We start from the raw sequence: 17,645 nt of genomic DNA on the forward strand, positions 1-17,645 counted from the left end.
CTATAAAAGGATATGAAACACCTGAGTACATCATTGATGTAAACCAACTAAGTAACATAGAGCTTTACATTCCTTCATTCAGCCTATTTTTATTGAGTACTTGCTTTGCAATGTGCTAGAGATAAAAGACTCTGTCTTTCTGGAGTTTATAGTATAGCTTTTAGTAAATGTTCAATATATAGAAGCTATTAGCCATAAATGATCATTATCCTACATTCAAGGCTATCCTATTCTGGTTTAATCCTGTGTTCAGACCTTGTTTCTCTCCTCTGCATTCTTCATCCAATACAGATGATCTGTGTATGGTCCCTGGATACCACTTGTGCTTTCTTACCTCTCTGCTTTGTTCACCTTGGCTTTCTACTAACCTGTAAGTTCTTTCTCATTACTTTCTGTAGATGTAAACTCTTTTCACCCTTCAAGGATTAGATGGCTCCCTTGAAGTCATCCTAGGGTATTTTATTTTATTTCTTTAAAATTTTTATTAAAGTATAGGTGATTCACAATGTTGTGTTTTTCTATGATTTTTTTATTTTTTCCATTATAGTTGATTTACAGTGTTCTGTCAATTTCTACTGTATAGCAAGGTGACCCAATGTTGTGTTAATTTCTGCTACATGGCAAAGTGATTCAGTTTCACACACACACATATATACTTTCTTTTTAAAAATATTCTTTTCCATTATGGTTTATCATAGGACATTGAGTATAGTTCCCTGTGCTCTACAGTAGGACCTCGTTGTTTATCCATTCTATATATAATAGCTTATATATGCTAACCCCAACCTCCCATTCCATCCCTCCTCCAACCTCCTCTCCCTTGGCAACTGCAAGTCTATTCTCTATGTCTGTGAATCTGTTTCTGTTTCATAGATAGGTTCACTTGTGTCATATTCTAGATTCCACATATAATGTGTGTTATCATGTGGTATTTGTCTTTCTCTGACTTACTTCACTTAGTATGATAACCTCTAATTACATTCATATTATAGCAAATGGCATTATTTTGTTCCTTTTTATGGCTGAGTAGTATTCCATTGTATATATGTACCATATCTTCTTTATCAGTTCCTCTGTCAATGGACAGTTTAGGTTGCTTTCATGTCTTGGCTATTGTTAATAGTGCCACTATGAACATAGGGGTGCATGTACCTTTTTGAATTCTAGTTTTGTTCAGATATATACCCAGGAGTGGGGTTGCTGGATCATATGGTAATTCTATTTTTAGTTTTCTGAGGAACCTCCATGCTAATTTCCATAGTAGCTGCACCAAGTTACAGTCCCACCAACAGTGTTGGAGGGCTTCCTTTTATCTATGCCCCCTCTAGTATTTGCTATTTGTGGACATTTTGATGATTGGCCACTCTGACTGGTGTGAGGTGGTACCTCATCATAGTTTTGATTTCTCTGACATAAACTGTATCAGTGTTTCTTAGGTCAGCCTCCCAAAGCAGTAGAAATAAAAACAAAAATAAACAAATAAGACATAATCAAACTTACAAGCTTTTACACAGTAAAAGAAACTGTAAATAAAACAAAAAGACAGCTTACAGAATGGGAGAAAATCTTTGCAAACAATGTGACCAACAAGGGCTTAATTTCCAAAAGATACAAAAAATTCATATAAATAAGCAAGAAAAAAGCAAACAACCCAATCCTCCCCCCCAAAAAAGGGCAGAAATCTTAAATAGATACTTCTCCAAAGGAGAAATACAGATGGCCAATAGGCACATGAAAAGATGCTCAACAGCAATAATTATTAAAGAAATGCAAAGCAAAACTACAATGAGGTACCATCCCAGGTTATTTTAGACAGAAGTTCTTTCTTTCTCCTCTAAAATTTTGTAGCATTGATCCTCACCATTGAGTAAGATAAAATTCACCCAAAGATCTTGTTGACAATGTATTTCTCACACACTACAGTTACACTCCATACTACAGAGTATTGAAATCAAAAGTATAACTTTGGAAACATACAAGGTAACCCCTGTGACAGAACTTTTTTTTTTTTTTTTTTTTTTCTATTATCTCATTAAGAATTCCAGGCCCTGAGACTTGAGAGGAGCTGGTCCCATCAACCAGGACTGCTTAGTGGGGCACAACATAGACAGAATCCCAAGAGTGAGGCTTCATGTTATGAAAATATAATCCACATCAACTTCAGCACACCCAGGGAGGTGTATACACAGCAAAGTAGAAGGGTCCAGAACTGGGAAGCCATTCCATCTGCTAGGAGGACTAGGTCAGTGGCCCTCAAGGTTCTTCAGGCCATCAGTATCAGCATCACTAGGAATTTGTGAGAAATGCACACTATTGAGTCCCATCTCAGTCCTACTCTATGAATTTGCTCAGGCCGCCGTAAGAACCAAACACAGATGGGTGGCTTAAGTAACAGAAATTTATTTTCTAACAGTGCTGGAGGCTAGAAGTCCATTTAAAGGTGTCAGCAGGAATTGTTTCTTCTGAGGCCTCTCTCCTTAGCTAGCAGATGGTCACCATCTCTCCATGTTTCTCGTCATTTTTTAAAAAAATCTTCCAATAGTGTATTAGTAAGAATGTAGGCGGTTTTAAAATCTCTACTGTCATGAACATAAATTGAGATTTTTCAGTCCTGGTACAAGCTGAATCCAAAAAAATAAATAAATAAAACTTCAATAGCGTTTTAATTTTCTTCATCCATTTGCTTTACAATGCAAACAGGAATTTTGTCTAAGTGTACAGACTCTCAAGCAACAATGTATAGCCTTTCTTTGCCCTCCATGCTAGGAGATGTAAGAAGATACTTTTTGCAACAATTTAGTGTTTTAAATACTTTAGGGGAGAGTTCCCTCCTAGGGTAGTGGTTAAGGATCTGGCATTATCACTGCTGTGGTATGGGTTCAGTGCCTGGCCTGGGAATTTCCACATGCCACAGGCATGGCCAAAAACAAACCAAAATCTAAATGAATACTCTAGGGAATGTTTCTTCTTACCCTTTTCTCTTTCTGTTTCTTTTCTTGTATTAAACACTAAGATACACTTTAAGGCTATTCTGATATATTTTTGTCATTGATTGTCATGTAAATTCCAAGAAAACCTCTACGGTGATTTTTAAAATTGTTATTAAAATTTCAGTAACCCTTTAAAGGAACAGACTGTTCATTCTCAATTTTCTGAGTAGTAGAGATGTTGACTTTTCTGGAACTTCAGAAAACCATAGTAACAAATCAGTCAAGAATAGCTAGGGCAACATGTTTTTTAAACTGGAAATATAACTTGCAGTCCTTACCTTGCTTCCACTGATGAGATAAATAGACCTTATCAGAATCCTGTATGAAAACCAGAACTAAATGTGCAGTTGATACAATGACAGGGTCATTATGGATTTCTTAGGATAACAATGATAAGATTCTTATGATGATATTTTAAACGCTTTTGGGAACACACAAAGCTGATGATTATCATTATCACAGTTCTTTCAGATATGGAAGAATGTGTTTTATCACCTCCCCTACTGTGATTTTGCAACTCTGATATCCATTTCTAAAAAGCATTTCAAATGTGGTAGCTGAATTAGTAAATATTTTGCTTTCAGCTTTAACATGTTAATCATGGACCCTGTGGAGATATATATTTTTATATGTATATATTTATGTATATGTATGTATGTATACACAGTAATCATTGTAGTTATAGATCTTTAGTTGTCATACCAGGTTCTTATGTTAAAGTTTTCTGTTTACATATTGTTGTAACTACCTCACAGTAAGCAAAAAGGCAATGTATTGTGAGGCTAGAAGGGTGTCCAGTGGAAACCAAGGAAGGCAGACCGCAGGAATGTCCTGGAAGCTCCTTCTCCCCCCTCTTGTCTCCTTGCTGCCCTTTGGGTGTGGATTTTATTCTTCCCTTTGTCTCAAAACCAAGCTCTTCCTCTTCAGTCTCCGTGGTAGAAAGTGATGCCAACCACATGTTCCAGCTTACGCCTCCATTCCTCAAGAGAACAGCCAGATTCTGAGCTCTCAGAATTACAAATACCCTGGGGTGAAGGGGTGAGTTCCCTTTGTGTCACAGTGGAAACCAATCTGACTAGGAACCATGAAGTTGCGGGTTTGATCCCTGACCTCATTCAGTGGGTTAAGGATCTGGCATTGCCGTGAGCTGTGGTGTAGGTCACAGATGCGGCTCAGATCCTGCATTGCTGTGGCTGTGGTGTAGGCTAGTGGCTTCAGCTCCTATTAGACCCCTAGCCTGGGAACCTCTATATGTTGAAGGTACAGCCCTAAAAGGACAAAAACACAAAAACAAACACACAAACAAAAATACCCTCGGGAAGCAGCCCATTGGACCAACATGGGTCTTGTGCCTGACTCTGAACCAATCAGAGTCATGACAAAGGCAGAGTCACAAAAGTATCCAAGTATGTTTGCCCCCATGAAAATGAGAAAGAAAAGAAGGGGGACAGTTCCCAGAAACAAGGGGATGGGGATACTTATCAATAAGGAGACAACTTTGTGTACACATTTGGTCATATTCCAGAAAATAATTGCTAAGCTATGGCTGAAGAGTTATATGGTTAATGGAGACAACAAGGAAGAAGTGATAGGGATTAAGGGAGAGATGCCTAATATGGTTCTGCTGACAGCCAGGAATCCAAGAATTTCCAAATTTCTTTTGTCACCAGCCTTTACCTTTTTGCATCCCATTTTCAATACAGCACTGAGAGTGATTGCTTCTCTTAAAACAAATGTCGAATTATGTCACTTCTCCATTTGAAACCCTCAAATGCCTTCTCCTCTTACTCAGACTGAACGTCTACAGCGGTCTCGCCCACAGCCACCTTCTAATCATATCCTTTACTCCATCCCTCCAGCCATTTCCAAATTTCAGATTTCATCAAGGGCTTATCCAATCTATCAACAGACCCACCCCTGCCTCAAGACCTTTGCACTGCCTTTTCCATTTAACTGGAATGTTCTTTACTCTCAACTTACTCAAATCTTTTCTTAAAATGCCACTTTATCAGTGAGGCCTTGCCTTACTATTCTTTCAAAAATTTGATTCCCCAATACTGACTGTCTCCTCTCCTGTATTTTCCTTGGTAACACAATCTTAGATAGTGATTTGTCTAGTCTATTTATTTTGTTCGTGGCTATCGTCTCCCATTAGAATGTAAGCTCCCTAAGTGTTTAGTTTTCTTCCATGATATATATATTACTTTTTTGGTTGAAATATAGCTGATGGACAATATTATATATGCTACAGGTGTACAGTATTGTGATAAAAAATTATGAGTTATACTCCATTCATAGTTATTATAAAATATTGGCTATATTCCCCATGTTGTACAATATATCATTGTGGCTTATTTTATACATAAGAGTTTGTACCTCTTAGCCACCTACCCCTATAGTACTGCTCTCCCTTTTCTCTCCCCACTGGTAACCTGTAGTTGGTTCTCTATATCTGTGAGTCTGCTTCTTTTTTGTTATAGTTACCAGTTTGCTGGTGTTTTTTTGTTTGTTTGTTTATTTTTAATTCTAAATATAAGTGATATTATAGAGTATTTGTCTTTCTCTGGTCTAAATTATTTCACTTAGCATAATACCCTTCAGGTCCATCCATGTTGCTGCAAATGGCAACATTTCATTCTTTTTTTATGGCTGAATAATAACATTTAAACACACATCTAGACCTAAGTATTGCATTTATAACACATGCAGTGGAGGTGTAAGAGAATCATCTTTAAGTTATTCAACAGACCAGTGCCATTTGAAATGTTAATAAATGTTTGAGAGATTTAAAATCACTATAGAACCTAATTTTCAATTAATCATTTTTTAACAGTCCTGAAATATAGTTATCTAAAAATGATATATTTAAGGTTTGACAACTACAACTGGAGGAAGTATGTTCATAAGTCAATTAAATTAAAGCTCTTCAGCTATGATAAATTAGTCTTATGATTTATTGCAAGGTATTTGAATACTGAAGAAATATTTTAGCACATCTCTCTGCATCAACAGAGATTAATAAAGTTCTGTTGTGCTCCTATGCATTGATTAATTAGAAACTGACTCAAGGTTTTTTGCTTAGCTTAATTTGTCATGCCCAAAACAATTTAATATTTCAGGATTCAGGAAATATGCTGAAGAATGCAGCTCAAGAACTCAGTTGACAATGGAGTAGGAACCATGCAAAAGTAAATATTTAATAGAAAAGTGAACAGAAAAGGGTTAAAGTTTTTCTCCAGTCCCTGCTGTTAGTTCAGTTCAGAAATATCTTCCCTTCAGTTTCACTCAAAATGAAAACAAGAGTTGCCTTCTTTCAATGGCATCAAAATATCATTTTGAATGTTTAGTGTTTCTCCCAAAAGCAAGAGGCCTGAAAATTTTAGAACACAGCAAGCTGCAAATAAGGCTGGAGTCACCATCTGAAGCTGTCATTAGGGTCACTCAGTCTCTTCCCGTATCTAGGCTTAGGTGACTGGGTTGGCTCTGTTGACAGGCAGTTCTCATCAGTAGGGGCAAGGTAGCTACCTGCTGCCACATGTTTATCACCTACTAACACAAAAATATTCTGGAATTTTGTCTCATTGCATTTGAGCCTTTTGGACTGGGTCATGTGCCCTCTCCTGATATGATGGAAAGTTCTCTTTCTCACAAGAACCACATGGTCTGAGAGTGAGCAGGGAGTGATTCCCAAAGCATAACTGCAGTGTTGTTGTTTTCAAAAGGGAAAGGAGCTCTGTGTAAACCAAAGCAACAGACTTCTACCCTACTACCTGGAACTCTATTATGGGGAGAATCATCTTGCTCCCCTGCTTAGCAGACAGAAATTTTGACCTCTCAGCACATGTGTGCACACTTACATGAAAACACACACAGGCGGAGATAGGATAAAAAGAAGCTAAACTTTAAGAAATGTTATTTTGGCATCAAACTATGGGAAATATAATAAAATGTAGAGGAAATCTATAAAGATTGGTGTAAGATTCCAGAAGAATATAATAACTGGCTTAAAAACAACAACAACAACAAAACTGTTAACAATGGTCAGTCCCTAGTGAGATGATTAAATTAGATTTATACCTAAGTAATTGCTTTATATGTATATGCCCAAGTTAAGTGTTTGTAACTTGCACTATGTAATTTTTTCACATTGATTCTTTAAAAGCCAATTTAAGTATTCTAAAATTTCAGTAAAAAATTCCCATTCAAGTAATATTAAATCAAAAATATTGAATGTACATGTTCCCCAGTGGTCACATAGAAGTCGCTTTTCTGGGATTCATGAAAAGATCAACTATGAGTGTATTGCTAGCACCAGTTGTGCACATCTGTATCTTTTGGTGTATTTCTTCCTGTGTTCCTCCCATTTTCTCGCTGAGGCCAGGCAAATAACAGAGGGGCAAGAATTAGCCCAGACTGAATTAAAAAGCTTAAACTCAGCAAGCTCTAATAGAGAGATTTGATTGGAAGAAGTACAGATTTAAACACTGCTAAACTCTCCAAATATTTCAGTATTTGTGTGTATCATTGCTTCCTGCATATGATGCTAAGGTGGGTGATTCAGCTGATTTTCAAAAGCACTGAGACAACAACCATGACTTTTGGAAATCTGATAATCTTACCTTTGGCAGCCTTCCCCAAACTTAAAACAAAATTAGGATTAAAAAAAGGAAAATAACAAAAAAAAATCTATTTTTTCTTCTGACTGCTCTCCCTAATTCTCAACTGTTTCTTATTACTCTGGGGCTGTTCACAGTTCCTACTTCCAGTTCTGACCTTTAGCATCCTCATCAATAAAAGCAAAATCCTATCCCAACTTTTTTTTAAAAAATTTCCTTATAATCAACATCAAATGGAAAATAAGCAAAAGGAATAAACTTTACAAGAGAATTTGCTTTTCATAGTTCAGTAACGTAATGACATCTCCCAATGGTGGCGTCTGGAAAGGGGCTATTTTTGAGTAGGAATATTTGTTCTATCCCTCACCTATGTGTTAGGAAGAGAAACACATAGAATTGGCCAGCTAGAGTTGCCTAGTCCCTTTAAACAAAGCTACATCCCAAGGAACTCAGTAACTGGAAGGATCCTTTGAATAGAGTGTCTACTGATTTTTCACAGTACAAAAGAGAGGTCACTGAAACTGCAAACTGTGAAATCCACAAATTCCGTTTAATTCATAGTTTTAAGTAATTGTGACATTTTACTAGCATTATTTATTCTAAATATTAGGCCTGATTGTCTTAGTCACTTAGCAGACAAGGTTAATGTTAATTCCAACTTTGAGGATGAAGAAATGTAGATTATCTGGGCCAGAACCATAAGACATTTCTCAGTTCTTATTTGTGATGTTATCTGCAGTGTCCTTAAAATACTTTTATGAACTAAAAGAACACACCAACATTGAAATGTTTTATTTTTATATTCATCCCAAGGACATTAATTTACATTGTGTTAATTTTATAGGTATCAAAATCATAAATTTAAGCATCTAATGGGATGCTCTTAGTCAAACTGATCAATATTTTCCTAAATCAGTATGTAGACTACTAGTTAAATATAATTATTTCTTTTTACATTATAAGCAAGCAAAATATTGGAACATTGTTTAGGTATTATGTTCATAATAACTTATAAATGACAGATATTTATAAAGTAATAAAAATTCCATTGTGTAATATAGATATGTATGTATACATATTTAATGATTATATTATTGACCGATACAGTTTTCAGATGTCCTATCTTGAAAATTTTTTCCCGTTTTCCAATAGGAAATAATGTTTTGTATTTGAAATAAGTAAATGTAACAATAATGTTTTACATGTGAACTTAATGAGATATTGCAAATAACTACTATTAGAAAAAAATACACTACAAATGGCCTTTCATATCTTTCACATGGATTTTTAGATCAAACATCACTGTAATGTAATTAGCATATCAGAAGAACTGGCCATGTTCAAATTCAAATTACCTTCTGCTTGCTTCCTATTTCATTAGCAGAATTGAAATTAAACAAATGAAGCAATCTGTTACTAGGATTTTTTTCATATTAACACTTCAATCCCACCCCCGTCTATTCTACATTTACTAAGATTTTGCTTTTACATTTGAGCAACAGACTATTTTGATTAAATTTGAGATCAATTGCTATAAATTTTTTGGCTAAATTGCCTACTTTTAATTGACCATCAATTCATTTAAAGTGACAGATTTCTTAGCTCTTTTTTTGACATAGCTTAATGTGAGGCAAAATTCTTATTAAAGGAAAATTGATGAAGCAGAGGAATGAACTATTGACATCTGTGTCAGAAAAGGAAAGATAGTATTTAAAGATATTTTAAGATTGTTAAAGAAACATACATACTATTTGTTGATATAAATCATTCTATAAATGCTCATCTCTATAGATGAACTGTATTAAAGTCTGAAGTTTTGTCTATTTAAAAGAAAAAAATAAGACAGATATATAAACCAGATAATTGTAAAAGTGAAACAGCTACAGTGTTTAAAGATAGTATCCAAGAAACATTCAAAACATTTTCAAAAAGAGTGATTTAATCTTGCATAAAGCTAGAATACAAGCACATTAAGACTGTCTTGCATATTATTTTCATAGCAACACCATTTACAATAGCTAAGACATGGAAGCAACCTAAGTATCCACCAACAGATGACTGAGTAAAGAAGATGTGGTGTGTATGTGTGTGTGTATACACTATATATGGTAGAATGGAATAATGCCATTTGCAGCAACATGAATGGACCAAAAGATTATTATACTAAGTGAAGTAAGTCAGACAGAAAAAGACAAATATCATATGATATAATTTATATATGGAATCTAAAAAAATTATACAAATGAACTTATTTACAAAACAGAAATATACTCACAGACATCAAAAAGAAACTTAGGGGAGTTCCCGCCGTGGCGCAGTGGTTAACGAATCCGACTAGGAACCATGAGGTTGCGGGTTCGGTCCCTGCCCTTGCTCAGTGGGTTAACGATCCGGCGTTGCCGTGAGCTGTGGTGTAGGTTGCAGACGCGGCTCGGATCCCGCGTTGCTGTGGCTCTGTCATAGGCCGGTGGCTACAGCTCCGATTGGACCCCTAGCCTGGGAACCCCCATATGCCGCGGGAGCGGCCCAAGAAATAGCAACAGCAACAACAACAACAACAAAAAGACAAAAAGACAAAAAAAAAAAAGAAAGAAACTTAGGGAGTTCCCATCACGGCTCAGTGGTTAACAAATCCAACTAGGAACCATGAGGTTCCGGGTTTGATCCCTGGCCTTGCTCAGTGAGTTAAGAATCCAGTGTTGCCCTGAGCTGTGGTGTAGGTCACAGACATGGCTCAGATCCTGCGTTGCTGTGCCTCTGGCATAGGTCGGTGGCTAAAGCTCTGATTAGACCCCTAGCCTGGGAATCTTCATAAGGGGAAAGGGATAAATTAGGAATTTAGGATTAACATATATACACTACCATATACAAAGTAGATAACCAACAAGGTCCTACTTTATAACACAAATAATTATACTCAATATCTTATAATAACCTAATAATGGAAAAGAATTTGAAAAATATATATATATATATCTGAATCATTTTGATGTACACCTGAAACTAACACAACATTGTAAATCAACTCTACTTCAATAAAAATTTTTACAAAGATTGCCTTGCATATTAAAATATAGAGGGAAAATTTAAAAATTCAGTAAATAGCTAGACATTTTCAAAAAGCCAGATAATTAGCGTATATTCTTAACAGGTGTAATTTTCAACAAAGAGAAAATTTCAGCCTTTCTTGGAGATGTTTTTGTGTAATATGCCCACAGTCTTGAAACATTATCTAGAGGTGATTCCTACCTTTATTATGGCAGAATAACTATTTGTACTATTTTTTAAAAAACATTTTAAAGGAAGTATATGAGCATTTAGAAACTCAACTGAGTATTGGCCCTAAAAGATTGTCCTAGAAAGTCACACCACTTTCATAATGCCAAAATTTCTTCCTTTTTTTTTTTTTTTAAGGGCCGTACCTGAGGCATATGGAGGTTCCTAGGCTAGGGATCAAATCAGAGCTACAGCTGCTGACCTAAGCCACAGCCACAGTAATGCCAGATCCGAGCTGTGTCTGTGACCTACACCACAGCTCATGGCAATGCTGGATCCTTAACCCACTGAGCGAAGCCAGGGATCGAGCCCGCAACCTAATAGTTCCTAATCGGATTCACTTCTGCTGTGCCACAACGGGAACTCCCATAATGCCAAAATTTCTATAAAACGTTTTAGTACTTGCAAAATTATCTTAAAGGCTAATTTTTGAACTACACAGGGCATGACATGTCTCAAGATTTTCAACTTCTTTGTCTACCAACTTGTTCAGAATGATTTGGGGCTCTTCATAAATATTAAATTCAGGATCAAAGTTCCAAAATTTTCTATTGATAAGGTTTGTTTCAAAAATACTTAAGATACCTTTAAAAGTGGAATTTGAAAAGTATCTTCAACAGACTATTGTAAGAAGAGTATGGGCTTAGGTGACTAATCATTTGTCATTTGGATTTTAGAATTCTATATTATTTATGCTTGTAAAATAGTGGACAAATTGAAGAGACCCTAGTTTTCCTAAATACTCTTGTTTGTTTCCTCTAGTTATTACTGTAATTGATATCACTAATTCACTTATATCCAAAGCAAGAAATAATTTTTCCTTCTATGCTCCAGTAGGTAACACTCTCTAATAATAAGGAAACTGAGAAGCCCTCTGCTAGATTATTGTCAGAAGAAAATTTGTTTTTGACAGAACACTATAAACCAGCTATAATGGAAAAAATAAAAATCATTTAATATTTAAAAAGTAGGCATCCTAAATTTCTGATAGTAGTCATAAAAGGGAAAATATTTGGACCTGGGGGTTTGTATAACCATAACCAGTGTCAATAGCATAATAGTTGTCTTAAAAATAACTATGCAACGGTGAACTTTTGACATTATGTGAAAATTGAGACTATCTCAGTTCCTGGTGTAAAGATTTGGTATAGACCTTTGAAATAACCATAATTCCTTGAAAACAAAACAAAACAAAACTCAGCAGAAAAAGTAGAAGGAGAATGTGTTGGATTTAAAATATTTCACCTCCACTGCTTAGCAGACTTTGGGGAAAGCCATTTGAGTCCAATTCATCCTCATTTCCCTCCCCTAAGGATTCTTCTTATCAGGAAATTACATCATCTTTCATGTAGTTTGCAACATAAAGAGAAAGGAACATAGATTAGTGATAGAGGAGGATTCTTATATGTTCTGACTCACTGTTGTGCTCAATGGAGAGATAAGTTTTCTCATTATCCTTTAGTTTTCTCAAGTTTTCAATTAAGGATTCTTTACACTGGATGATCTCTATGATCTGTCCCTTATAATTTTCATTCCTTAGGACTCTGTAAAATATTTGCAATGACAGTAGCAAGTGAGCATATCAAATGTTGCCATACAGTAATGAAGTCTTCCTTGTGTTGTGTACTGAAAACACCACTGGTGATTCGTAATGGAATCAGAAGACAGTGCACAGTTACAGAATAGTTACATCTTATATACTGCATCACAGATATACACATAGTCTGAAATTCTGCTATAGTTCATAGTTCACCTAAAGGTAGGCAATAATTTGGTTATTTATTAACTTTGTAATTTGAAAACCTGGCAGAGGGATTGATGTTGGACTCTGGAGCCAAATTGCTCAGGTTCGAGCCCTGGTTCTCCTACTTACTGGCTGTGTGAGAAGTTAGACAAGATATTTAAGATGCTTCAGTGTTTTTGGTTTTGTTTTTTTAATCTGTGGGGGGGTGATAAAAATAATACCTACTATAGCTGTTATGAGAATTAAGTGAGTTAATGCACACAAAATACTTAGAACCTGAAATCAAGAAAATACTGCCTAGGTGTTCATCATTACCATACACACTAAACTTCTTAGAACTCTCTATAAACTGAGCGCTGAATGAACACATTAGCTTATTTTTCTGAGTGCCCTTATCAGTGACACTTACGTAGGTTTGAATTTTCATTAACTAAAAAGTTGAGAATAATCAGTGAGCTCCAGCGGCTGTATCAAAAGGCATGCCACTTTGTTAAGCTGGAATAGAGAAATGCTGGCATGAACTCTGTTGGAATAAAACATCTTCACACTTTTCTAAGAAATGAGATTTGAGCTTTACCCATAGGATAATCCTCAGTCTGGAAATACTAAAATAGTTTTACGACAAAGGTCACAAATTGATGTGTTTGATCCATACACTGTTGAAAAAAATGTTAGAATAACTTTGTTTTTCATGGGCAGTCACATAAATATCTTGATTTACCACTTCTTTTGAAAAAAGGGAAAACCTGGCAGTATGTCCTGTGACAATGATTGACTGAGTTGAGCAGAGGAGGTGGCCCCCTTTTGAGCAGAAGAGCAGTGTCCAGAATACCAGTCCCCAGCACTCCCTTTGTCTTTCATCCAGTGTCTGAATTGTCCCCCCCAAGTATGTTTGTGTCCGTGGTTCCTTCTGTTAGTGTGAAATAATGAAAAATGTAAATAGAAACAAACTACCAGCAATCCATTTTCATGGTATAAAATATTGATTTCCTTTGAATTACATGGCTGGCCACTATGTGTTTCTTACTTTCTCAGCTTTTCCTATTTCTTGAAGACACTACAAGTAGTATTTTTTAAAATGAAGCCCTCTGTTCCTCACTGCAGCACAGCAGGCTGATCTGCCTCCTGCTAACAGCTTCCTAAATTTTCCATTCTTATATCAGAATGGAAGTTGAGCTTCAGAGTGATTTTAAAATTTTATTTTCCACTTTGGGTCAGAATTTGTGATGTCCCTCCCTTGTTACATGCCTGAGTTGATAGTGTTAATGTTTAACTAGCAAATCCGTAGTTCTAAGACTAACACTTCAAAATCTGGTTTTCAGTTCAACATTATTAATTCAGTGGTTGCCATTATTACTGTTCTTATCATCACCATGCAAATCTAGTCATACTAACTTCTAATGGGAAATATATGGATATTTATGGATAAAACAATTGATAGATGAAATGTAAGTTTGAGGTCTAGTCTTCTTTCCCAGATATTTTATTTTATTTTATTTATTTATTTAATTAATTTATTTGTTTATATAGTTATTGTCTTTTTAGGGCTGCACCTGTGGCATATGGAGGTTCCCAGGCTAGGGGTCGAATCCAAGCTGCAACTGCTGGCCTACACCACAGCCACAGCAATGCCAGATCCAAGCCTCGTCTGCAACCCACACCACAGCTCACGGCAATGCTGGAGCCTTAACCCACTGAGGGAGGCCAGGAATCAAACCTGCATCCTCATGGATGGTAGTCGGATTTGTTTCCACTCAGACATGATGGGAACTCCTCCCAGATATTTTAAATAATCAGAGACTAGTGCTCTGTGAAAATATGTCCTCCTCATACACTCTCCCAATTTATATGTACAGTTTAGAAAACTACAATCAGGAAAAACTCAGTCATTCTAGTGGTTCTGAAATTAACACAGTAGCCATATGACAGTTACATTAACAGCTGTGTCATATGGTGCTTGGTCCTCAGCAGGGCGTGGAGACAGAATTTTTCTAAGACATCAGAACCTAAGAGGAATTATTGCAATTTTTGCTCCATTTCAGAAATAGAGATACAGAGTTCTGTCTCTCTGGTTCATTTCTGATGTGATTAACACTTAACTCTACTGACATCAAGAAAATGTATTTCCAGCCCTATAAAAATATGTGCAAAGTAATTATATAAACACATGCAGACATTTGAGTGTACAAGTATGTGTACAAGCCTTTAAAAACTTGGAATTGTTTTTTGGGATCCACAGCTTTTTTTAAATGCACAAACAGTAATTCATTCCTTCTTTATTCAGAATATTTGAGTCTAAATTACTCTTCTCATTTATGACAACAATCTAAATAAACAACTGTCTGTCGCTATTTTCCAATGACTGAAGTCTGGAACCTAATAGGAAGCAAATTTTAAAATACTGCTCACTTTTTTATGCTCTAGAAATTCTCCACCCTTGCTACCCAATAGACTCATTAAAGGAGTGACTTGTAGTTTCTTTGTAAACCAGGAAGAGTTAAGATTTTTAGCTTGCAGATTTAGAAAGTCTCCAGTCGCATATGAATATTTTTGCATTGGCTTATTTTCTCTCTTTGTCAAATGATACCATCACGATCATCCTGTCTTGTGATTCTCAATCCTGGCTGTGCCAGAGAGGTGCCTGGAAGTCTTATTATCTTCATTCTTATTTAAATATCAATGTCAGCCCTCCCCTGGAGGAGTCTGGTTTAATTGATTGAGATAAAGCTGAGCATTTTCTTTAAAACTTCCTATGTGGCTCTAGTGTGTCAATCACTCATTGGCCTGTTCTGTAATCCAACAACTGAACTCTCTTCCCATTTCTCTGTTCTTTCTGCTTGTCTTTCCCATTAATGTTTCATATGGAGGGCTCATCTCCCCTCTCTGTTGTTCAGCGATTCATTTCCTAGTTCCTAAGAACATTAGAAACCCAGGAGACAACTCGCCATCTCAGAGCAAGCTGAACATAATGGCCACACTCCTTGATGGTGAGATATGCTAAAAGAAGGCTCCAAGGAATCCAGGATTAAAGGATATTTCCAGATCTGGCCATAGACTCTTAGAGGTTTAGGGCTCGAAGAGGCCTTAGCTATCAGGTTGCAGACTCTTTCATCTTGCAGATGATGAAACAGAGGGTGAAATGTAGGGATCAAAGAGCTAATGATGGCAGAGCCCAGATGAGAACCGAGGTCATGGGTCAAGCAGGCTTACTCTTTTTTTTTTTTTTTTTAATTAATTTTTTTTCCACTGTAGAGCATGGGGACCAAATTACACATACATGTATACCTAATTCTTCCTCCCATTGTTGTGTTGCGATGTAAGTGTCTACACAAAGTTCTCAATGCTACACAGCAGGATCTCATTGTAAATCCATTCCAAGAGCAATAATTTGTATCCATTAACCCCAAACTCCCGATCCCTCCCACTCCCTTCCTCTCCCCTCAGGCAGCCCCAGGTCTATTCTCCAAGTCTATGATTTTCTTTTCTGTGGAAACGTTCATTTGTGCCATATATTAGACTCCAGTTATAAGTGATATCATATGGTATTTGTCTTTCTCTTATTTCACTCAGCATGAGAGTCTCTAGTTCCATCCATGTTGCTGCAAATGGCGTTATGTCGTTCTTTTTTATGGCTGTGTATATATACCACATCTTCTTAATCCATTCATCTGTCGATGGACATTTAGGTCGTTTCCATGTCTTGGCTATTGTGAATATCAGTGCTGCAATGAACATAGGGGTGCGTGTATCTCTTTCAAGGAAAGTTTCATCCAGATATACGCTCAAGAGTGGGACTGCTGGGTCATATGGTAGTTCTATGTATAGATTTCTAAGGTACCTCCAAACTGTTCTCCATAGTGGCTGTACCAGTTTACATTCCCACCAACAGTGCAGGAGGGTTCCCTTTTCTCTACAACCCCTCCAGCACTCGTTATTTGTGGACTGATTAATGATGGCCATTCTGACTGGTGTGAGGTAGTATCTCGTGGTGGTTTTGATTTGCATCTCTCTAATAATCAGGGATGTTGAGCATTTTTTCATGTGCTTGTCAGCCATCTGTATATCTTCCTTGGAGAAATGAATATTCAGGTCTTTTGCCCATTTTTCCATTGGGTGGTTGGCTTTTTCAAACAGGCTTATTCTTACTCTCCTCCATTCTGTTATAGAGGAGTAGATGGATTCCTTAAGGTAAGTACCAATATAGGGAAAATTCACCTGCTCTCTAAGCCTACCTACGCTTGTGAAGTTTCTCTGTGTGTTAAACTCTCAAAGGAAGTAGGAAAACGATTGTCGGCATGGCTACAGTACAAAGTACTACTTCCTATGAAGAAAGAGATCTGTCTACGGCCATACCACCCTGAACGCGCCCGATCTCGTCTGATCTCGGAAGCTAAGCAGGGTCGGGCCTGGTTAGTACTTGGATGGAAGAAAGAGATCTTGTAAACTTTGGAACTTCCAAAGTGTTAACATTAGGTTATATGTTACATCATATTCTGTGATCCAAAATTTAATATCCAAGAGTTTCCAGCTGTTTAAATACTACATATTATTTATTCATGAATCTATTGTTTTCACTCCTGGTTTTAGATATTAATGTGGTGTATCCCACAAGTCTTGTAAATTTTTTAAAAAATGTTATTTTTTAGAGTGTATTATTGATATTACAGAGATTACAAAAACATTGAAATCCTAAAGAGGAGTGGATATGAAAACAAAGATCAAATTGTACATTTTTTTCAAAGTTACAATTACTTATTCTAGGATTTGCTTCATAAGGAAATATGCTTTGTTCAACTTCTCTGGCAGTTTTCATTTAAAAGTAAATTTTTTTAAAAAAAGGAGTTCCCACTATGGCTCAGCAGGTTAAAAACCCAACATGATGTCCATGAAGACGTGGGTTCAAATCCCTGGCCTCACTCAGTGGGTTACGCAAGCTGCAGCATAGGTCACAAATGGGGCTCAGATCCGGTGTTACTGTGGCTGTGGCTGCTGTGGCTGTTGCAGAGGCTCTGATTTGAC

General features: G+C 36.4%; 1 protein-coding gene across 2 annotated transcripts in view; it reads left to right on the forward strand.

The window, feature by feature from the left end:
- RAB27B (RAB27B, member RAS oncogene family) overlaps positions 1 to 17,645 on the forward strand; it is a 177,196-nt gene that overhangs the window by 63,994 nt on the left and 95,557 nt on the right. Inside the window, exon 3 of one of the 2 annotated variants that reach the window (XM_085016832.1) lies at positions 292 to 370. The exons of the other annotated variant lie outside the window; for it this stretch is intronic. Within the exon in view, the coding sequence (XP_084872958.1) occupies positions 303 to 370 (68 nt within the window). The 5' untranslated portion in view covers positions 292 to 302. The remainder of the gene's footprint in view (positions 1 to 291; positions 371 to 17,645) is intronic. 2 annotated transcript variants of the gene reach the window in all.

The sequence above is a fragment of the Sus scrofa genome, chromosome 1 (genome assembly GCF_054392235.1).
Source record: "Sus scrofa isolate SSC_HxYL_T2T_F1_AM1 chromosome 1, Sscrofa_HxYL_maternal_Yorkshire_Landrace_v2.0, whole genome shotgun sequence".
NCBI classification, from domain to species: Eukaryota; Metazoa; Chordata; class Mammalia; order Artiodactyla; family Suidae; genus Sus; species Sus scrofa.